The following is a 23,888-nucleotide window of genomic DNA, read 5'->3' as shown; positions in this document are numbered from 1 at the left end:
GGTGTTGCCATTGCTATGTTTGTGATGATGGTGATGACCCCCTGATTTGGTGGCCATCATTCTGCCTGAACAGAAAACTATTCAGGAATTTTGTGTTTTTTACTTTTTCTTTTGAAATGCTTGGTATTTTTCTACATCAATGAATCAAATATACCCATCAATCAGTTTCTCAAGGATTTGTGGTTTTTAATCTGTTCTCATTTGTATATTTACAAATTCCCAATATTGTTTTACATTTTCAGTTCCTAGACATATTATTGGTAAGATGTATGTTAATAGTGTCTGGTGAACTACATATGTACTTTCAAGAGGGTTATGCCCTGAGATGTAGGAAAACTAAAATGAAGTACTGGTGATTAGAAGGAGCGGAAGTGGATGTGATGGGGAATAGTTTCTAGTGAGGGAGAGAACTGAATTTGAAACTTCATTTGAGGTAGCTAACCGAAAACGGTATATACACACCTTGGTTGAGGTCAGACATTCCCACATAGTCACCCACCAGAATTACTTGCCAGATCTGTACACATAGGTTACTGGGTGCCCCTTGCTGTGGTATCTGATAATTGGCTAATTAAAACGAACGGGCATGAGCCACTACTGCTTTTTGCCCCGGAGCCCCATTTCGAGGAGTGTAGCATGCAATTTCTTCTCTAAGGTGACATCTCACCACCACCAACTTACCTGAACGGACTGGTTACCCCGGCATTGGAATTTCTGATTCTTTTCTGTTGACGGTTAGATAGATGTTTGCAACAAACAGAAATACTGAAACACAAACCATTTATTACTTCACCGTCCTTTCCTTAAACCAGGCTTTATTTCTTTGTGAGCACATGCACTATTCACCTGGAAAGTGCACATCTGTGTTGGGGCTGTAAGGATTCCTTTCCCTTTCCTGGTAGCTTCCTTTTAGATGGCCACGTGGGTCAGCTGTCCTATTGGCAGACACACAGGCACATTCCTCCTGTGCTGCCACCATCGGCCCTGCACATTCACTCTGCCCTTCCTTTCCAGTTTCTGACCTAGCCCACTGCCACTTGAGATCCATCTCAACTTATGAATATTCTTTCCATTTCCTCGTAGGACATCTTATGTTGACCTCATATGCCTTGCATTAACGTATGACTTCAGAGAAGCTAAGAGGAAATCAATTGAGAAGGAGATGATTGTCATTAAGAAACACCATGTTATCACTGTGTGTAATCTTAACCTGAGAAATTCTGATGTCTTACCAACAGGCCCTAACCGCCTTCATCTGGTCAGATTCCGTATAGATTATGAATAAAGGTGATGAGAGCCACTTATCCTCCCCACTTTTCAATGGTTCATGACTTCTCAGCTACTGCATAACCGTTTTCTATTTGAAAAAGCTGCTATTCATACTTTTCATTGCTATTTTTCTTATGGGAAATTTGAAGAGAATGAGAGTAGTTTCTATTATATTAGATTAAAAAAATTTAGGCACTCAAATTTTAACTCCTCTCTTTGAATTTCAATATTAATTGTTAAAAAGCAGGTAACTGAATTTTGTGGATTGAAGAATTCCCAAATTACAACATATACTTTGTTCTTTCTAACAATTTTTAGAAAAGTGCAAAGACTGTGTAATTTGTATTGTAATATATTCAGCATCAAACATAGCTGGACTTTTCTCAAAGGTTTTGGGAAAGAGAAAAAGTTTTAGAAAAATAGAAACTGTCTCATCTTACGTAATGTGCCTCAATTATGACCTTTTAGTTAAATTCAAGTGTGGGCACATAACTGTCTCTATGTGAGGTAAAATGACATGATTATAAAAATAGAAAAAAAGTGGGCTAAATCTGCATCACAAGTCCCCACCTTTGAAACCTATCACGCGAACAGAATAATCTGAATTTGGTCTTATTTTATTTTGGCACTGAAGAATCTATAAGTCCATACTGATTTCAAAATTAAAACCTGCTTTTTAATGATCTTCTTTAGCTCAAGGCCCATCTCTACTTTTGAATGTTCACAAAAAAAAGAATCTTACTAACATTTGAGGTTCAAAATATACTTTCACCAATATTGTTTGGAGCCATAATTTTAAAAGGGAAAGTCTTCAATGGATTATCAAGCTGAATAACTTTGGCCCTACCCTTCTTTGTTAGATTTTCTTTCTCTCTGTATCTAGTGAAATTTCAGATTCTTGACTGTATATTTTACTTGAGCACTTCTTTTGAGTGTTCTTCTACTCTTTAATTGATAACCTTTCCTCTACCCTTTATGATACATGCTACATTCTCTGGAATCACCATTTTAATGTTGCACTTTGAAGGCAGAGTTGTCTTCTTGTTTCTCTTCCCCTCCTTCCCTGTCTTTCTCTGTCTCTCTTTCTCCCCACATCTAGCATGTATTTTGCATCTTGTGATTACCATTTCCCCTAGATTTTCTGATTCTTTTAATATTTGTATCCAGGAGGAATTTCTATGCATCTATTCCTATATCTAGTTTGGAATTTTCCTTTTCTTATGGGGTCTCCTTGAACTCAGCTGCCAGTGGTCACACCACTCCTACCTGTTTGAGTCTTTTGAGTTAGTTTGCAAGCATTTTCTCCAGTAGAGACAAACAGAGCTACAGTGCCTCTACTGCTGAAGTAGAGTTAGCTTTATCTCTTGCTTCACCTTGTTCTTGGTATAGGACTCTTTTCTTGGTAGCCTATGAATTCTTTCTACTTATGGGAATATTTTTAGTATTTCTTCTAGAGTGGAAAATCTTGAGTTGCTTCATGTTTAATTGGAGGTTTTTTTTTCTTTTATTCTCATTTATTGAACCTATGAGAGAGATTAACCACAGTTATACATCTTAAATTTTTAGCTGAGCATAATTTAATAAATATACAATTCCAGTTTTATATCTTCTTTATTTGTTTTTTAATTATTGGATAATTTATCTACATTTCAGATGTTATCCCCTATTCCATTCCCACCCCCCAGAAACTCCTTATACCATCTTCCATCCTCCTACTTCTATGAGGGTGTGCCCCCAACCATCTACCCACTCCTGTCTCCCTGCCCTCAAATTCCCCCTCACTGGGGCATCCAGCCTTCATGGGACCAAGGCCCTCTTCTCCCACTGAGGCCTGACAAGGCCATCCTCCACTACATCTGGAGCCATGGGTCCCTCCATGTGTGTTCCCAAGCTGGCTCTTTAGACCCTGAGAGCTCTGGTTGGTTGGTATTGTTGCTCTCCCCATGGCACCCACAAACCCCTTCAGCTCCTTCAGTCTTCTAACTCCTCCAATGGAGACCACGTGATCAGTTCAATGTTTAGCTCCGAGCATCCGCCTCTGTATATGTCAGGTTCTGGAAGTTTCATATCTTTAATGTTTGATTTTCTATTGCAAAAGAATACAAAACCGTAGTTAATTTGATAATGTTTGAAAATTTATACTGACACACAGACTAATTTTGTATCTTGTATACATAATCATGTCTTAGTTGGTGGGATTCTATAATCATTTAACACTAGAATAATTACAGTGATCCATACTCTCCGAGTTGCCAATGCCTCTGCTAACATACAGAACTCAGACATAAGACCCTCCAGGAAATTATACAAAGTCAACATTAACCCTCACTTCCACTCTTCTGTTTTTACAGCTGTGGCATTCTCCTGTGTTTACCTTAAAAAGACACCTGCAGTTTCTTCCATGATCTTTTTGAGGTCTGGGAATTATATAAGGGAGACCACAGGCCTTGTTTGCTTCTGCTCACTAAGAGAGTCTGTGTTTTGAAAGTCCTTACTTGATTAGTTTAAAGATTAGGTGCCCAGTGAAGCCTGGCAAGAGATCAGATCTAACCCAAGACCAAAAAAAAAAAAAAAAAAAAAAAAAAAAAAAAAAAAAAAAAAAAAAAAAAAAAGTCATGCAAATCCTGTATGTTTAGGAGCTGAGATCCCCCACTAGAAAGAATCTTTCAGTATAAACTCGTTTCCTCTCTCACATTGTTTGGGATGAGTCGGAATACTGGTTTGTGTTTATGTACAGGACTCTAGCTTCTGGTATGCACCTGTGTGTCCCTTTTCACTTGACTGCCACAGCAAATGTGACCAAACTCTCATGTTTGGAAATAGAAAACAGTGCCATGGAGTCTAAATTTTAACCGATTTATGGAATTTCCTGTTGACTGTTTGTCTGCCTCCTCTCTGCCCCTTAATATCCAGAAGCTGACTATTTCAGCTTCGGCTCCATATATAAATTCGAGACTAAAAATTAAAAAAAAATCAAATCTAAGGAAATAATGCTATTTAATTATCTCCAAAGAGGAACAAAATTTTGTAAACTAAATATCTGAGATCCACTAATTTTATTAAACAATTAATTCATTTTCAGTTTGGCTTTTTTTAAAAAAAAATTGCACATTAAAGGCATTTAACATTTGAGTCAATAGATTTCTTTTCATCAGAAACTAAATTTTAAAAACTCTACCTTAAAGCAACATGATCTTTCTCATCTTTAAACTCTTTGTTTCCGTCTCTTTTGTTCTAGTTATGTTTCGCCTTTATGACACCGATGGGAATGGCTTCCTGGACAGCTCGGTAATTCTTTCCTTCAAACCTCTGAAAATTGCAAAATAGTTTCCTTTGAAAGAAGCAAGTATGAACTTATAGTTAGCATCACAGAAGGCATTCTCTATAGAACTTAAATCCACTCACACAGCGTTTTTTCAACTGAAGAGACAGGTTTGTGAGCATTCTAGCCAATGGTTTTGAAAAAAAATCTGCAAAGAGGTTTCCCAACTTGTGAAGAAAATACGAACCTAAAAGACAGCCTAGAAAAGCAGAAAAACTATCAGTAATATTTGCCTTTATAAAATAGAGTAAGTATAAAGCGTCTAAAGAAGTTATTAAATTGGCTTATTTTATATTTCCTCATCCTCAAATGAATGTATTTACAGCTTGGTGTGAGAAATCTCTTTCGATGACATCTCTAATTTTCCTATAGCTTAAAGAAGAGAAGATGATGAAAGGAGAATTGTAGATCTGAATAATAACACAAAATGCATAATTAAATGTTTACTGCATTTATAATATGTGGGAATCAATGGAAGTTTTCAGAGAAGTAGAGATACCTGGTACACATGTCAGTAGTGCATGTTATACTCAATTAACTGTTCTATATTTGATGATAACATATTTTGCATCTCCAGCAAAAAGTACAAACAATAATATAAATATTGATGTCAGAGTTGGTGTAGGCTTTTCCAAGTGTGTGAATACATCAAATTTCATGTTCTTGGTGCTGTGGGGATTGCTTGGGAAACCACTGCATAACAGAAACTCACTCTGTCTTTTACAATGTATTTAACAGTGAGGTAAATGCACATAAATTGATGTGCAGGTTAGCACAGAGCCTTTCAGTTCATCTAACAGAACTTGGTGTAGCTCATATAGACCTACGTTTTTTTTTTTAAATTATTTGCATATATGTTCATGTACAGCCATGCTTCGATGCTACTGTAAATGTGCAAAGTTCAAAAGACAACTTTTCAGACTTAGTTCTTCCACCATGTGTGTCACAGGTTCAAGTACAGGTGGTCAAGCTTGGTGACAGAAAGACTTAACCTGCTAATGCACCTTGTCATATAGACTTTGACAAGGACATTAGTGAAACTAGGCATGTCTTTCTGTAGCTGAGTAGAATAATTCTTGCATGTTAGCTTCTCCAGAGAGAAAGAAAATGCTGTAACCCCTAATCCAGGGGGTATGCACCACCATGAACTGACGCTGTGATGGATGGGCTTCTGAGATTCAAACTTCAGTGCTCCCTTGCTATCCTCTGTGTACTACTGTTCACTTAGGAATACTGAAAGCCAGCGTGAATTGACTCTTTCTCCCCAGGGTCATTCATGTCTACAGTGATGCAAATTACATTCTAATATATCCAATGCAGATTTGTTTCTTGTAATGTTTCATTTTAAATTAAACTGATATGTCTTAACTAGGATTTTAGCCATGGGTTGGCAGCTGATTTGAAATTTCAGTTAAGTGCTTCTCTCTCTCTCTCTCTCTCTCTCTCTCTCTCTCTCTCTCTCTCTATCTCTATCTCTCTTGCATTCTGGCCATTTCTAAGGATATATATATATAGCATATATATATGCTGTAAATAGTTATAATTAGATGCCCAATATCAAACATTGATTTAAGAATGAATGGATTTATTCATGATTAATGTTTATTTGTATTTTCTTTGTCTTCTTTTTAAAATTAAATGTCAAGTTTTTATCCCCAGGTGGATTTTTTTTCTGATACCATCTACTATACTACATATACCATACTACAGTATAATTCATTTAATATCTGTTTCAAATTTTGTCCTCTAAAATAATTTAAATTGCTATTTTAAACATGCACTTGTAGAAGGAAAACAGGAAAACCATCATTAGCTTCAATGCTGAATGTGTATCACCCAACTTAGTAATGTTTATTAATTATTTCCAATATTATGGAGACATGAAACATGTATTTTATGTAATAACACATACTATCTCTGTAGACCTTTGTAGTAATGAATTTGTTCAAGTTAGGATGTCCATTTTACTCACAAGGAGACTGTCTAAGAGAGGGTAAATGATTTTATCTAGATTATGTGCCTATGACATAGTCCATGAACTAAGGTTTCTATTCCTTTAATTCAAAAGGTTTAACTTCTCCAAATTATTGAACAAAGGTGAATGGATGAGAGGTCAGCAATCATCACTGAGTTGTTAGCAGATATTGAAGTTAGTTACTAATAAGTTTACTTATATTTTATTTTCTGTGCAACAATTCTAACCTGACACATTTCTTAGTTATATTTCTTTGGGAGGAGTGTATCGCTCACTTGTTTCTCAGACGATCTCTGGGGTACCCATAACTTATCCTCTTCTTGCCATATTAATGTCTTTATCCCAGAAATTTTGACCACATGTGACAGGAAGTCCAGTAGAAAAATCTTTGATTTTATATACTTTCAAGCCTTATTGTAATGTAAAACAAATACGAACTACTGTTTAAAATCATAATTTTATATTATAAATAAACAAATATAAAAAGGTATTTTCTGGAGATATATAAGAAAACTAAGTTTTACATAATTACATTTTAAAAAATTAAGATCCATTTATCACGTCATATGTGTTTACTAGCAGTTCTTCAAAGAGTTGAGATTAGGAGGCTATGAAAATTTTAAACTAAAATGTCAGTGTCTCAGCAAATAAACTCTATCCACATAAGCTTAGCCCCGGAACCTTGACCTCCAAACAGCATTCTAGTAAAGTACCCAGAGAAGTGGCTACACAGTCTATATATGTCCTCAGTGAGTGGAAATAAAAACAAACCTCTCAGTTGTCTGCTCTGGCTTCCTTCCATTCCTCAAGGACTTTTAGTTTCAAAAAAAAAAAAAAAAAAAAAAAAAAAAAAAAATCACATCCTGTGAAAATAAACTTGTGCTCCTACTTTCAAAAACACATGGCTAGAAGAAAGCTGTTGTTGGTATTGTGGCGCCCTCTCCTGGTAAAGGTCTCCACTAAAGGACATTTTTTTTTTTTTTTTTTTTTAAAGTTTGGCTACACTTTTAAGTACATCGCTTATAAGGATCTATGCTAGTTAATGAAATTTATGTATAGATATCTCTTTAAAAGATATCTCCACTAGTTATATATATATATATATATATATATATATATATATATATATATATATGTGATTTTAGAAATTTGGTCACATAACCGTTTAATCCCTTGTATACACTGAAAAACAATGTTCTACAATGCTAGACTAACAAATCCTTTTCTCTTTCTCTCCTGGGCCCCCTCACATCCTCCATTCTCCCCCCTCCTATTCTAGGAATTAGAAAATATCATCGGTCAGATGATGCACGTGGCAGAGTACCTTGAGTGGGATGTTACTGAACTTAATCCGGTAGGCATGTGGATAAGGGAACTGATGAATAGTTTTACGGATGACCTCATTCTTTTTTGATTTTTTTTGCGGGGGAGGTAAATATATTATGATAATTTGTTTTTAATTTTTGTGATTCTATTGTTATGGCTAACCAGAGGTCAAGTTGATTCTGAATTGGATGATAGTTTATATACAGTGATTTGAAGTGGTGGGCAATGACCTTGGCTTTCTTCCCAGTGTCATATGTTGATTACTGAGGATACACACATGGGGTTAAGTGGGTACTGCTAAAAGGCACTACTAAATCCATTCCATACTACTGAAGATGCTGATGTATTTGTATCCATGGCGCATTGCACTACTCCTGTTCATGGATCACTTAGTGTCCGTCACTCCTGGGGGCACTATTTTATCTATTCTTTAGATGAGTGAATTAAGACCCAAATATGTTGAAATTTCTTGCTCAAAGCTCTACAGCTAGTTAGAAACACAGCCAGTAAATTTTAGCCAACTTGTTTAAAGAATCAGTGTTTTAAAAAACTGTTTCTAAGAAAATAAAGATGCCTTATTATGTAGGAATTTATACAAAATTGCGGCATCATTAAAATGTATTGAAACATTTCTTTTTAGGCAATTTAACTTTAGATATAAGTAATATTTGGGGTAAAACTGATAGGAGACAGGTTTTTTTGAAGCCAATTAAGTTTATGAAGTGTCTATGAAGAAAGCAATTCCATTTTATTTAAAGGTCTGCGAGCCACATGAATTTGTATTTATTTGTAAATTAACACTCACATTTAGATAGCGCCTACCAAGACAAAAACAGGACTCTGAAGCAAGAGCTCATTCTGCTGTCCCTTTCTGTCTCAAATCAAAGGCTGGTCAGGCCTGATCCTGTGCAGAATAGTGACACTACTCTTAATCTGATTAAGACTTCTTCCAGTTCTAATTAAATGGTATTTCAGTTTCATTTGCTTTGTTGTGGAATTTGCCTGCTGTGCTCACAAGTGACACCTGTCATTTGCAGTTTTGTGTAAGAAATTCTAGGAATTGGCAACTCTGTTTAAAATTTACAGAAGAATTCATCTTAATATTCTACTGAAATCATGCCATTTACTAGAAGCTCTGTTACTCTTTTTCATCAGAAAAAAAATTAAAATAGTATTTTTCCACCCTGTTCAACTTTCTGTCTGTGACAACTGCTCATCTGCCAGGGACATCTGCTCATTGTCATGGCAATCAGTGAAGGAGGCCTTGTTTTCTTTCAGTTAGTTTTCATAGCAGAAGGAGATACCCACAGCTTCTCAGAAAATAGTATTTGGTGCCCAGTGCTGCACCAAAGTAAGATAGAGCTGTACCAAAGGAAGCAGCAGTTCTTGTTTGGTCAGTTGTCTATGATGGTTATCTACTCAAAATTGCAAATAACAACCATGACATCATTTGTCCTGGGCAATCCTGATATGATGGCCTCCCATCTGGACAGTCCAAACAGTGGAGTGTTAGAAAAACAAGGTTACTATGGACATTGTGTTTGCTATCATAGCTCACCACATTATCTAGCCTACAGCCTCAACAGCTTTTAACATTTATAGATGCTTTTTAGTAATGCACAAATAGAGAAAAGTGAACACATGAGGTTGCTAGAAATGAATAGGACACCAACATGTCCTTGGAAAGATCCTTTGCTATTGAATCTGGGCTCTAACAGTGGATTTGTTAAGCATACAAATTAAAGTATGAGACTCAGTATGGTGGTACTTATTTGCTGTCCCATCACTCTTGTGCTAAAGAAGGTTCATCCTTCAGCCAACCTGAGCTAATTAGAGACCCTGCATTACAAATCCCAAAACAAGCATGGGGTTTGTGAGCCAAGTTTCACCATGCCCTCTGTTTTTCCTTGTCCTTTGCTTTGACAGGATGTTACTGTTTAATCTAGTCTGTTCTTAGAAACTAAGAAGCAAACTCAGTTTCTCATTTGTCCATTCTACTAAGTCATTGACAAATCTCCAAGAGGCATAACACATTAGTGGGATCTTAGGCCCTTGTATCAAATCCTAAACCTTTCATTTCGAGGATAATTAAATAATGATGTTGTTGTGTCCTGCTGTAAAATAGTCTCTGCTCAATCGATCCTTGTGTTGCTATGAAGAGGAACTGACAAAATAAACCAAGCAGAAAACTAGGAAAATTCTACGTACACTTCCAATTCAAAGACCACATTTACAGCATCTTTTCATATCTTTGTTCTCATGCTGTTGAAGTGTATTTCTCTAAACTGATTTAAATGTTCATTTTGTTTAAAGACAACCTGTTCTTTCTTTTTTACAGTCTCTATCATATTTACCGTCCTAATTTAACGAGATGGGAAGTTTGTTGACCTTTCCAGCAATGAAGGATAACATAGCTGGAACTTGTATATCATGAATATATATGGCAGGGGTCTTTAACTTATGACACATTATCTCAGTACATTTTTACAACCCTTTGAAATAGGAGTCCATATTATCACCACACTGTAAAGAAGCAACTTTATCACAACCACACATTGTTGAACATTAGTTGCAAGCCATCTTCGAAGAAGTCCAATCAAGTATGATCATGTCATTAAGTTTGGGCTCTGTTAAATTGTTACAGGCAATTAAACGCCACTTAATTCCCTCACCCATTACTACATAGCAAAGAATTATTTGAGCTCCTTGCCCTGATGTTAATTTTCCCAGACACTTTCTGGCATATATATGAACTAAAAAGTGATCTTGAAGAAGTAATTAGAAACTACTTTTACCTTTAAACTAAAAGTACCTTTTAATTTTTTCTGTGCTACATTTCCTTGGGAGGGGTTGTTTGAAGGTTGGGCATCTGTTTCTAAAAACTGATCAGCATGGAAACCTAGGTTCTAGAGTACAGGATCAATATACTTACTTAAAGACATTTTTTTTCTCCCCTCTCAGTTTCTAGTCACATCGTAGTATAACCAGTTGGAGAAAATGTTTTGTTGAATTATAAGGATTTTAAAAATCAGTTCCTTGACCATTTTTCCTATCTCCTTTTCCAGATCCTTCATGAAATGATGGAAGAAATTGACTATGACCGGGATGGCACCGTGTCTCTGGAGGAGTGGATTCAAGGAGGAATGACAACGATCCCACTTCTAGTCCTGCTGGGCTTGGAAAATGTAAGCCTTTGCAATGAGAGGAGAGAGAAGCTGGACCAGTAGGATGTTCTTGGGTAGCATTGGGTGATCAGCTGCCCAGATCCTTTCTACCACTGAGCGTGTAATAAGTTTCTCAACTTCCAACAATCCCACGGTGCAGTTTTGTGCAGAACAAATAGATGTGAACTATGCTGTCGCTGTGGGCACAGGACGAACACATGGAACTAGGGATTGGGAGTGGATGCAGCTTAAGATTAATCAGGTTTGATTAAGGAGATTAGCATTCATCTAATATTCATCCTGATTCCCCAATTCTTTTGGTGTCTCCCTCACCTTGTTCTCAAGAAGACCAATGGGATTTCAGGCATGGTCAGAGGGAGAAAAATTGAAAGACACATGGGAATTATTCTTAAAACAATGGAATAAAACAACAAACATAAATGGTATCATTTATCATTCTGCTTTTGTACATATTTGTTCATTTTGAGGGCTCAGGAATTAGCTCAATGGTAAAGCTTATCTGATAAGTACAGGGCTCCAGGCCTTGCCTCCTGTATTATCAAAAAGGGCAAAATTCACAGAAAGATTTTTAAAAAATAGAGAAAAGAAAAATACACACAAGGGAACTAGCACATTCATTCACCTTGAAAATAAATGAAGCAGTATACATTTAAGTTTTTATGCTAGATGTGATCTCTAATTTTTTATGATCACATTCCTATATCACATAATAATTTATAAGTGTTATGAGGAAAACATAGTGTCAGCAGGCTATCAAGGAGAAAACAAAATGAGAACAAGAACGTGGTAACGTTTAAGGTTTAGAGCGGGAAAGTACAGCTGCTGGCTGATTTATGTTAAGACGTTGCAAAAATCCCATCTTCCAGAAATTAACTTTGCAATTTCAAAGCCAAAATTTGTATATTCTATGTGGAATAAGTGAATCATATAAAGTAAAGCAGGAAGCTGTGAGATATGTGTGGGACATTTGATTGTCTGGAGCAAATGCTGTCCCACAGTGGGTCAGCACCTACCTAACATGCCTCAGACCATAAGTTTCTTGCCCAGCTCAACAAAGAAAACTGAGCAGAAGCAAGGACTACCCTGAAGCAAGGAAACAAAACCAGCAAAAGGGAAATTTTTGCTATTTGTATTTTAAGGGAAAAAAATTGACAAGATATTTTTTGTTAGAAGGTAATTGTTTAACAATTCTTCAAATGTTATCTTATAGAAATGCTTGGTAAAATTACAAAACCATAGCATTTTTAAACTACAGAGCTATAAAAATTTAAATCAGGGTATTTCAAAGACACAGCATACTTCATTTTAGTGTGAGTAGATGATAGTCTTTAATTTAATTTTAATTTTAATATCGTGGCAGTTAGCTATACGTAGTTTATGCTGTAACTGCATTTTAAATATTTTGTGTTTTGGGTGCGAAGGATTGATTATTCAGAATTTAACAGAGATCAACTTGTGATATTTCCTTTGAAATTGAGTCTGTGTTCCCAATTATAGCCACTAGATGGCAGGGCTACATTGCTAAATGTGAAGAGAGCTATCTATATATTTTTTTTTTTTAAATATGGGAATGGAGACTTTCACCCCTTATTAGGAACAACTGTAAACAGGAAATTTCACTTCTTTTTGTTATTTTATAAACATATAGTACAAAAATTTTAAGTCATTTTTAACAAAATAGCTAACACCTGAAACATGCAATCCCCATACCCAGCATGTACTAGTTAGAAATAGTCTCTCGCTCTGTAAGACTCAGCAAATGTTTGACAAAGCAAGAAAAGCACTAAGACACTTGAGTGACGAGAGCCATTGTTCTTAGGAAGTGGGACTCACTTCATTGCAGCATTCAGTTAATGTGGTATTGCTCACAGAGAATTCAATTTATGACACCGTCTGGCCTCCTCCTCCCTACCTTGGCGTTAGGCTATTATTGGAAGTCTGGCTGATCCATCCTGAAGTTGGCCATTCATGTAAAGTCTGCTTTATTAAGTTGTCTATCTATTCCTGTGTCTTGTCAGTTATGACCATGGGGAGTGGATGCTAGTTAACCATGTGCTGAGTGTGATGGTAGATTTGAAAGTGACTGCAATGTGCCATCCAAATTACCCAGACCAAGGTGACCTCCTGGGTGAGCACGATTCGAATGGGAACCATGGCACTGGTGATTTTATTGTGCTTTATTGGCTCTCTTCACCACAGTTCCCCGAGCTTCCTCATTTTCAAGAGTGCAGGCTTTGCTTCCAAAACATCGTACCTCAGGACCTGATGCTTCCCAAATTACTAGAAAGTGGATACCATTTATTTTCTAGTCCAAGAGTTTCTAGAGATTTTTACAATATTCAAAACAAACTAATCAGAAAAAAAAACAAAGTATTGCAGTCTCACATGTGAAGGAAAATTAGAAGTTTTCATAGCTTTGAGAGTTTGACCATATTTACGCCTGGAGTTACCCCGTCCCTCAACAGGATTTGTGTTACTGAATAAAGGGGGTTTTTATTTCATTTGCTTTCTTTTCTGTTTGTTTGTTTGCTTGCTTTCTGGGTTAACCTTTTGCTTACATCTTACATGACTTAGATTTATAAAACAACAGCAACAAAAAAAAAAAAAAACTGAATGAAAATTGTATCTTCCAAGGATCTCTGTATACAAGGCTTGCTTGAAATGGTTAACAACAACAACAACAACAACAATAATAATAAATAATCTTCAACTTTTTTCCCCCACCTTGAAGCTTAGAAAGCAAATCTGTCTTTAGAACATTCAAAGGAAGAGGCCCTAGCTTCATGCTGCCATTTCAGAATATCATCCTTGTGAAATCCTAACAAAAGGTCAAGTTCTCTGTACAGGTCTTAAAGCTTTGAGCTCTGTAGACAAGCTTCTACAGGATGGAGGTACACTGAGCACTGGCCTGAGGATTCTACCTGGACCTTAAACTTAGCTCTGACAGTACTCAGTAGCTGGTGCTATTGATTCCCAGCAAGCATTGCTTTCTCTGACCACTTTCCTCAGAGCCTCCCAAGTGCTGTGTGTGGCTTTATCCCCACCAGGCCTAGAAGTTTACTTACCACACTTAATCATCATCTGTGAGTACAAGAGTGGCTCCCGCTTGCAGGAAGCTCTCCAGTCTCTGACTGAAACTTAAGACTGTGGTGAATCGTTTCTAAAGCATCAGTGAGCAAAACTGTGGCTCCTTGATAATAGCCGCTGCTTCTTTAGAGACTTCTGTATTAATTTTTTAATACAAATGACAAAACAAACAAAAAATTATTTCTTGAGAATTTCATTTGTATATACAACAAAAGACTATCTCATTTATTCCCCATTTCACCTCTAGTTCTACTCAGAGCTATTGTCATATGCATGGGTATAGGGCCATGCATTATAGCAGGGCTAATCCACCAGTGGCCACAGTCCCAAAGATTGATTTGCTTGCATTTGCTGAGAGATTCTCAACCTGGTGGTCTCAACCGCTTTATGGGGCTGAACATCTTTTTCACAGCGAACATCTAAACCCATCAGAAATCACAAATATTTACATTACGATTCCTAACAGTAGCAAAATTACAGTTGTGAAGTAGCAATGGAGATAACTTTATGATTGGGGGGTCACCACAACATGAAGAACTGTATTAAATAGTTGCAGCATTCCGAAGATTGAGACCCACTGCTTTAGCAGGTCTCAGCCGCCAATAGCATCCCAGTTAAGAATGAAATCTCCTGAGTCATCCATAGCTGAGTATTAGCTGCCTTGATATTTGTGGATCTCGTGCAGATTCGCACATATGCTGTGAGTTCAGGAGTGCAATAGCAATGTCATGTCCGGAAGACAGCATCTCATAGCACTCTCCCTCATCAGCTTGTGTACTATTTCCATGCTCTCTTCTTAATTAATGTCCCTTGAATTGTGGCATGGCAGGGATAAAGGTGTCTTCTTTAGGACTCAGCACTCACAGTCACCTATTTGTAACACCTTTACTAGCTGTTTGAATTGACTACTGCCCGCTGCAAAAAAAGAGGTTGTTTCTATGACAACAGTTTAAGATGTCTTAATGTACTTGTATATCATAAATAATTTGAAGACAGTCTGGACTCTTTAGCAAAAAAGCACTACCAGCGAGAACCTCAGTGACTCGGTTGTGCATAGATGTGGCCACCTTTAGCCTGAGCTGCATTTGAATGGAGGGTTTTTTTTTTCATCTTATAAAATAGTTTCAAAGAAATATGACCATTAGTCTTTATACGTAATATATACTATGTGTTTGATTACAACCATGGCCCATTTTTCTTCTAACTTTTTGTTTGAACTAGTAACCAAGAAGTAATACATCCCCTGATGAGATTTACAGGTGACAATCAATAATGTGCTTTGAGTAAACTAAATCCTATTTGAAAACTGGCATTCCAATAAAAAAGTTAAAAAGTATAATTTGGTTAGGAACTTTTCCCCACTCTCCAGACATGGATCAATCTGTTAAGAAGCTATGAAACCAGACAAGATCCAGAATTCCTTTACAAGATATTAAATGAAAATTACTATAATATTTTGCACGACGGACACTTTGATCAGAACCCTGGGGATAGCAGGGGCCTTTTCTGAGTGCAGAAAGTACAGTCTGGAAATTAGCAGTTGACTCTGACTGGGCCCAGATGTCAATACATCTCTCTGAGTTATTTTTTGCCCAGACTTAATATAGCCCAGCTTTACTGCCAAAGAGAACAGTTTTCTTTATAGTGATAATATAAGGTTTCAGAGATAATTGGACAAAATATACAAGACAATATAGTGTACCTTATCTAACAATGGAAGTACCTTGCAACATTCACTTTCAGTGTATTCAAGGACCCTGATGAGATGTGGAGTTTGGCTGGGATGTCAGTAATATAGCTCTTCATAATCTTTGAAAATAAATATTATTTACAGCAACCTTGGTTCATTGGAAACGTGTCAATATTCTGGGTAATAATACAAAAATTGAAACTTTGGAAAACTTTAGAATAAACAAACAAATAAAATAGCAAACCAAAAGACATTTTCAGCGGGCATCTGTCTGGCTTTTCGAAAGCTAAAATTTGAGGAAGTGTACTGCTAACTCTTTCTAATTGTGAGCTTTGCCAGGCATCAGTGAACAGTCTCTCCTGTAATAGTTATAGAATAGCGTTATGTCTGGTATATAGAAGGAGAAAAAAGGCAATATTTTATGAAATAGCTTACAGTGGAACTAGACACATCATCATAATTCTTTAGGCTGCAACTTTTGAATGTTACAAATTTCAACCCGATGATGGTAATAATATTTGCTGTTTATATAACACCAGCCTTCAAGGAGCTAAATTAACTTCACAGGTGTTGTGTAATGAAACTTCACACTATGGCCTGAGAAAAAAAGTGAGTGCCTTTATTTTCTTAGACAGGAAGTAGAAGGGAGAGTGAGACAGTGTCTTCACATTTGCACAGTAGGCCCTGATCCAGACCTTTCAAGTTCTCTACTCATTCCCTTAAAAAAAAAAGAATCAAATTCCTTTTTTGCTAATAAATATTTATTTGTTATAAAAATATTAATAGGAATATGTTCTGCTGATAGAATGAGACTGATTCTTTCTCTTCTACCAAGTTTACAATCTCAATAAGACAAGACAAGACATGAAAATCCAGATAGCCGGGATGTAATTTGCACTACTAAGAAGCAGTTGGCGCTTGGTTTCCATTTCTTTTCTGAAAGAGGCCACATACATATTTCATCTCTGGTATATTTGGGCAGTGCATTGGGCTAAGAGCTATAAAGCTATTTAATTTTTTTTTGGTAAAGCATTTTATGCCCGGTAATGGATTTGTATATCACTTGCAGCCTGTAACATGGCTAAGTGTTCTGATTGACAGAACACCCACGTTCAGACTTGTTTATTTTTTGATAAGGAAAATGCCAGCTGACTTCGTCCATATGTGCTCTCCAACAGGATGAGGCTTATTCACATGGAATGGACAATCACTTAAGATGAAATGACAAGGAGTACAGAAACAGCAATAAATGTGAAAATTCAAATGTTTCTCCTTTGACTTGAAAATCTTTTAAAGCAATACACTGCTACTTTCAAAGATTATTAAAAAAAAACCCAACAGTCTCATATTAATACTTTATATCAAGATGTTTATTTTTAATATGATTGAAATACAACTATAGATTATAAAATATAGCAGAGTTAAACATGTATTATCCTACTAAAATTATTATAACACATCCAAACCAGCACCGGACTAAGATATAACTGTAAACCTTATTTTCTAAATTATGGAGGAAAATGTTTAAGATGCTGTTTTCTGACATGGTCTCCATGAAAATCATCTCCATTTCCTCAGCTGTTTTTGTTGAAATCTTTTCACTCCTTTATCCAAAGGACAAACTTGAATATTGCTAAGAAATGGAGAAAGGTCTGAGATTAACCTAAGGTTGAAGGTAAGGGATCAGTTCACTGCAGCTCCCTCAGTACCAGAGAATCCCTGGATCAGAAACAGTTGTCATATTACACACAAGAAAGCAAGCAATAGGCATTTCACAGCTCAGCTGGGTTGCCTTTCTTTCTTAGTCTAAGGAGAGGAAAGAATGTGAGCCAACTAAATGCAGCACTTGGTATGAAAGCCTGGTTCGATGGCTTGGAAAACCAAGCCTCTTGTAGGGCAGAAGTCTTTGTAGCCTGTTTTTATCAGCATGGGGACCATATAAGCCTGTCTTCTCATCTGGATAGAGTTACATCTCTATAGGGCAAAGTCCTCAGTAATCAATTGTGTTTGAAATGGCTGCTTGGGACAAAAAAAAAAAAAAAAACAAAAACAAAACAAAAAACAAAAACAAACAAACAAAAAAAAACCCCAAAAAACAAGGCAGTGTTTCTGTCATCAAAACTTGCTAAACTTCAAGGGGCCAGTGACAAGTACCTCCCAGGAAGCATGTTCATTAATGTTTCATCTTATGATGCAAATTTGACATTTCTAATTCTAATATGAGAAGTAGTTACTATGGATTCATGGGTATCATAAATCAGTGTCCTGGCTCTGACTGTGGTAAGAGAGAGGGGATAGAAGCATTATTATTAATATTTTATTATTAATAAAAATAAGATGATCTGAGCTGTGTTATCTTTCTATAGTTCCGCAACACAAAATACATACTCATATATTACTTGGTGAATACAGCTTAAGAATTTGTATTATTGCTAACTTGAAACATTATGTATCATATCAGTATTGATAGGATATCCATTAAGAATTTTGAAATTTGGTTTCACACAAATTGGTAAATAAGACATGAGATAGGTAATAACAGAAAATTAGGGTACTAACAGTAACAATATGTGATAATTTCATGTAATGTGTTTGACCATTCAATCATGATTTAAACATAGAGTAACATCCTTTAAATTCATGTTATTTTGATCTTAAGCAATACAGATGTGATAAAGATTATTAGAGAAGTTTTTAAAATATTATATATATTTACTTTGCATAGTAAACAATATAGCACTTTTTTTTAACTAAATTGTAAATATAAACCTAAGTTTTTATAGTGGCATGTAACTACAATGAGAATTATAAACACAATAATGCAGTTCTTATATTTTATTATCTATAGGTAGGGATAAAATCAGTTTTTATAAGACAGCTAAACAAAAGGTCATATAATTATACTTTTGTCCTCTTCATCAAAATTAGTATTTAATAGAGAATATATTATTAGTGATCATATTCTGGATCCGCAGGTGAAGTCAATAGACCACCGTATGTGACTTCCAAGCAGCACATTCGTCTGTCTTACAAAACCTACCTTCATTCTAAATTTTGTTTTTGTCAACACAAATCCACCGGTGACAGTCTTTACAAGTTTCAATTTCTCAGGCTTCCACCTAATTATTTTCTCTTTATTCATTTGTTTACGGAATTGTGCTTAGCACGTGCTACTCCAAGGCTAAGAAGGCATTCCCTTGTGTTCACGGATAGTTCTGTTTGGCAGGTCATCGCGGAGGTTAGTGGGTAGGCTGTTGAGCTGTTGACATTAGACAAGATTTTATGGGTCACTATACCCTCTCGTATTCATTTCAGTATCTCACTGGGCAAGAACACTTGGGTTTTTCTGAAGTCTCTGTGTTGCTCTTGTACTGTAGAGAGCCAAGATGAGGGAACAGATTGTCTTCAGTCCAGCCTGAGCTTTATTGGCACTTACAGAGTCCTCTGTTTATTTCATTAAAGTGAAATATGTTTCTTTCACGTCCTGTGCAGAATGTGAAGGATGACGGACAGCATGTGTGGCGACTCAAGCACTTTAACAAGCCTGCCTACTGCAATCTCTGCCTGAACATGCTGATTGGCGTGGGGAAGCAGGGCCTCTGCTGCTCCTGTGAGTTCACTGGCTCTGCCTGATGCCATCATCTTGCTTGAGGGAAAACTGAGCTCAGGCAGCTATCCTGTTTGTGTGACATACCTCAGGCCATGACGCTTATGATGCATATTTTCCTGTAGCTTCTGAATGCTCAGGTCACTGGCCAACTTCCTTTCAAAGGGAATAAATAATATGTTTCAATTCCATAGGTATTTCTTTGTATTGTAGTTTAATTTTTATGCATCTCTATTTCTCACTTCTCCTTGGAGTATTTAGACATGGTTTCACTGTTTTCTTATACTTATATCTTATTTACATTTTATATTCCCTTCCTAAATTAACCACTTTATTTATAATTAGCTTTTCAAGGTAAGACAAATCCTTTAAGTCTTAAAAATAAAGACTTAGAACAGTTGACTGAAAAACAGATTTTTGCTCAAATTTAAAACGTTACAGCTTTTGGTCTTATATATTTATTGAGTACACAAGTGTGTGTGTGGGTGGGATGTTGGGTGTGTTTCCATGTCTGTGATTGTGCATGCATGTGTATTCACGTGGCTATCTAAGATTAATATCTAGTGACTTCCTCCATTCTCCCACCTTACACACTGACCCAGATTTTCTTATTTACCTATATCTCAACTGCTTTGGCTAATCATACTGCGCCTGGGAGAATCTTTCTCTACCTCCAGTACTCTGAGATACTCACAGATGGTCAACTTTAAATGAGTACCTGTGAACTAGAGTCAATGTGTAGCAAGTGTTTTACCTGATGAACCATCTCCTGAACCCCTCTGGTGCAATATTTTACGTAAAGGCAAATCTTCATATGAATATAGATATTGGAATATAAGGTATTATAAGTCATGCTCATTTAAATAATTTCAGTTTCTTTGTCTCGCAAGATTTATTTTATTCTAACAAATCAACATTTCCAGTTAGAGATTTGCTAAGAGAATGCACATAAATATGCGTGTTAGTTACTTTATAAAATCATCTAGCGTTGATTTCATTTATAGCAGTTTTACCTAAAATAAATTTTATATTCTTCGAATAAGGATAAGTTCTCCAATGATGCAGCCATTCAGTCACAGCAATTTCTGCTATGTAAGATTTACTTTAGGATTTCGTTTTGTGTATTATTTGACACTAAGAACTACATTTAATGTCATAAATGTATACAATTTATAAATGAATGGGATCATTTTAAGGTTATATAACATTTGACAAATATCATATAAGAGAACATTTCTGATGGTCACATTGGAAGATCCAGATGTACTAGAATATTCACCATGTCAAAACAAAAAAAATAAAACATTTCTCAGAACTTCTATAACTTTTTAAGGGAGTGAAGATTTTAGGGCAGATTTAATTGACTGAAACGAGATAATGTTCAAAGAAGGGAAGTGGTATAATAAAAATGACAGGTTTTTGCTGTTTACAAAATGGTTATTAATGAAACATTCATAACAGAAGTACTACTATAAAATAATAGAAAAGCTGCGTGCTCTTCCTGGGTGCTGTCAGAACTCACAAGCAGGATATGTTAAAGTCTTATTATTAAACACTGTAAGCATTATGTACATTTCATTCATGTTTCAAGAAGTAGATTTTTTAGTTGTTGATCTATTTACTTTTTAAAAATTCTTCGACTCTTTATGAGTTGTTAGTGTGAAATAGTCTTCTTACACAACACCTATATGTGACCCTACTAATATTTAGAGTGAAACCAGACGATGTGGAAATTCACCCCCAAATGTGTTTTTGTTTTGTGGCATATATATATATATATATATATATATATATATATATATATGCATTAATATATACATTTGCTGGTATAAATGTGTTTTTATCATATATAATTTTTTTTTTGCTTCCTGGTATCATATGTGGCCTAGTGAAGGTGGTTGTTTGAAGAAACAATATCATGATATAAAATGAAGGATGAACTTCCCTGAAAGCCTGGTATGGATGATGGCATCTGGTCTCCTGCAATAGACAAATCTACCATTTAAAGTTTAGATAAGTCAACAGACAAAGCATATACACATTTACTCCCATGCCTGCCAGCTGCTCTCATGCCTATACTTTGTGAAATATAGACCTCTTCCTTCTAGCAAATGACACAAAGTCATTTGGCAGCCATCAATTTGTCTTTAATATTTTTGTCATCTGGGAATTATTGTGAAAAATTTGAGCAAGGGCTGATTTAATTAAGCATTTCCTGTTCCTGCTATGCCATGACAGAGGAGCCTTGGTTTCTCATATGCATACTATTTCCTGTACTAATTGGCCTTTTGCATTCCATGATAAAAACAGCCGACTTGGACTTTTTTCCTTGATGCGGCTGATTGGATTGATTAGAGAACAGTGGATGCGAAATGAGCATCTGTTAATGCCACTCTTCCCTCGTAAATTTGCAATCAGGACCAGGGTCAGCTCTGAATCTGTGTACCTGTTTCCTTTCAGTCTGCAAGTACACAGTCCATGAGCGCTGTGTGGCCAGAGCCCCGCCCTCCTGCATCAAGACCTATGTGAAGTCCAAGAAGAATACGGACGTAAGTCTGGCGACACAAGCTTTCTAGATGTGTCACCATGGATAGAGCCTCTGACCTCCCTGTTATTTTTCTGTTCTAGGTCATGCATCACTATTGGGTCGAAGGCAATTGCCCAACTAAGTGCGATAAGTGCCACAAAACAGTGAAATGTTACCAGGGCCTGACAGGGCTGCATTGCGTTTGGTGTCAGACCACAGTGAGTACCATGACTGCACTGGCCCAGAAGGGCTTCAAAGTTGGAATAAATTACCTAAAACCATGAGGGGTGGGGGGGTTCTTAGTTCATCTGCCAGAGAATCAGCTTTGTTCTCATAGAAATCAAGATTTTAGAGATGACACCTTCACATGCTTTTCACACAAGGGCTCATGGAGTGGATTCTAACAGCTTTCAAGAAAGCACTCAGAAATCACAAATGAAAGTTAACAAACAGAAGGGGGTCATTACTATTTGGGTACCATTGCTTCTCAGGACACACCCAACCATTCGCTGATGTATGTTTCTTATCTCCAGGTACTTTGCGAACTGGGACACAAGAGGTTTTGGTGTAGTAATAATTAGGGATAAAGCACAATGGCCAAAGTTTTAGGATAGCACCTGGTTTACTGTCAAATTCCTTCAAATAACTTTGGAATAAACACAGCTATTAGATGGTAGTAGTATATTTCTTTAATTTCTGAAATTAACATAAACAAACATTTTTGAGTGTTTATTAGCTTGCTGGAGTGTTTTTGCTTCTTTCTCACAGTATAGCTTCTTAGTCCTTCAGTTCTTTGCATTCTTTTGTCAGAATAAACAGCAGAGGGCACTGTAATAGCTGTCCAAACCTACAGGTTAAACAGTGTTCTTAAACACCAGAGAGAGAGAGAGAGAGAGAGAGAGAGAGAGAGAGAGAGAGAGAGAGAGAGAGAGAGAATAATGAGAAAAACAAATTGACTTATATTTCAAACTTCTATTAAGTGTTTGAAGAGGAGCTTGGTTATTATAATAAAATATCTAGCAATTCCAAGAACATATCAATGCTTAAGTTTAAAAAGACCATAACAACTTCATTTTAAAAACAATTACATATATTAAAATGTATTTGGGAAACTAAACAGTTACAAGACTATGTAACTTTTCTTCCATATCTTGTAGAAACCTAGTCCCAGCCCCCCATCCTTTTACTCAGCATATCTTAAATTTAGCATAGGTCAAGAATAGAAAATATCATTATTCATTTTTACTTTTATCAAATTTAAAAGCAATATATAGAATATGTTGCTATTATTATTACTATTCTTACTTCTACTATTATTAAAATTCTTTATTACTTAAAATATAATATTTATGAGTGAGGATTCAGCTGGAAATATAGAAATTAATCTGCTCGGTCTGTATACCTGAGATCTCTGGGTGGTTGTAAGTTTGCCATTCAATCCTTTTCATCTTCCCACTTTGTCTCCATGAGTTTGTCTCTGAGTACTTTCAGAATTGTAATTTATAGCAAGAGTAGGGACACCTTTATTAATTTATCAATTTTGTAGCTAATGTCAGAATATATTCACCTAAAACATTTGTATACTTAGTTTTATTCATAGCTTTCTTGATCTGTTTTATGAAAATATTAGCCTAAGACTGACTCCTCAGTTGTTGAACCCTGATGTGACAGATCTCTAAAGAACCAAATGTCATCTTTGCACTCTGGGAGTCAGTAGAGTGCAAGAATGTGCTGCTCCTGCCTGTGATGCACTTTTAAAGGGGCCACCTGAGTGGATTCCAAAAGGAATTTGCTTAAACAGAAGATCAGAGGATGAAGCATAGCTGTACTTCAATCTTTCTCCAAAAGCTATTACTTACTTTGTATGACTTGAAATCACAACTTAAATGCAGAGTATTAA

The 23,888-nt window shown here is 36.0% G+C and overlaps 1 protein-coding gene across 5 annotated transcripts in view; it reads left to right on the top strand.

The window, feature by feature from the left end:
• The window catches only part of Dgkb (diacylglycerol kinase beta), a 625,059-nt gene that overhangs the window by 182,379 nt on the left and 418,792 nt on the right, over nt 1–23,888 (top strand). For all 5 annotated transcript variants that reach the window (XM_076941963.1, XM_076941961.1, XM_034514239.2 and 2 more), the window contains 6 exons: nt 4,508–4,557; nt 7,846–7,920; nt 10,958–11,077; nt 19,347–19,464; nt 21,922–22,010; nt 22,090–22,206. In XM_076941963.1, the coding sequence (XP_076798078.1) occupies nt 4,508–4,557; nt 7,846–7,920; nt 10,958–11,077; nt 19,347–19,464; nt 21,922–22,010; nt 22,090–22,206 (569 nt within the window). The remainder of the gene's footprint in view (nt 1–4,507; nt 4,558–7,845; nt 7,921–10,957; nt 11,078–19,346; nt 19,465–21,921; nt 22,011–22,089; nt 22,207–23,888) is intronic.

This window comes from Arvicanthis niloticus, chromosome 11 (genome assembly GCF_011762505.2).
Source record: "Arvicanthis niloticus isolate mArvNil1 chromosome 11, mArvNil1.pat.X, whole genome shotgun sequence".
Classification (NCBI taxonomy): domain Eukaryota; kingdom Metazoa; phylum Chordata; class Mammalia; order Rodentia; family Muridae; genus Arvicanthis; species Arvicanthis niloticus.
The sequence above is the reverse complement of the archived record's forward strand: the minus strand, read 5'-3'. Positions and strand labels throughout refer to the sequence as shown.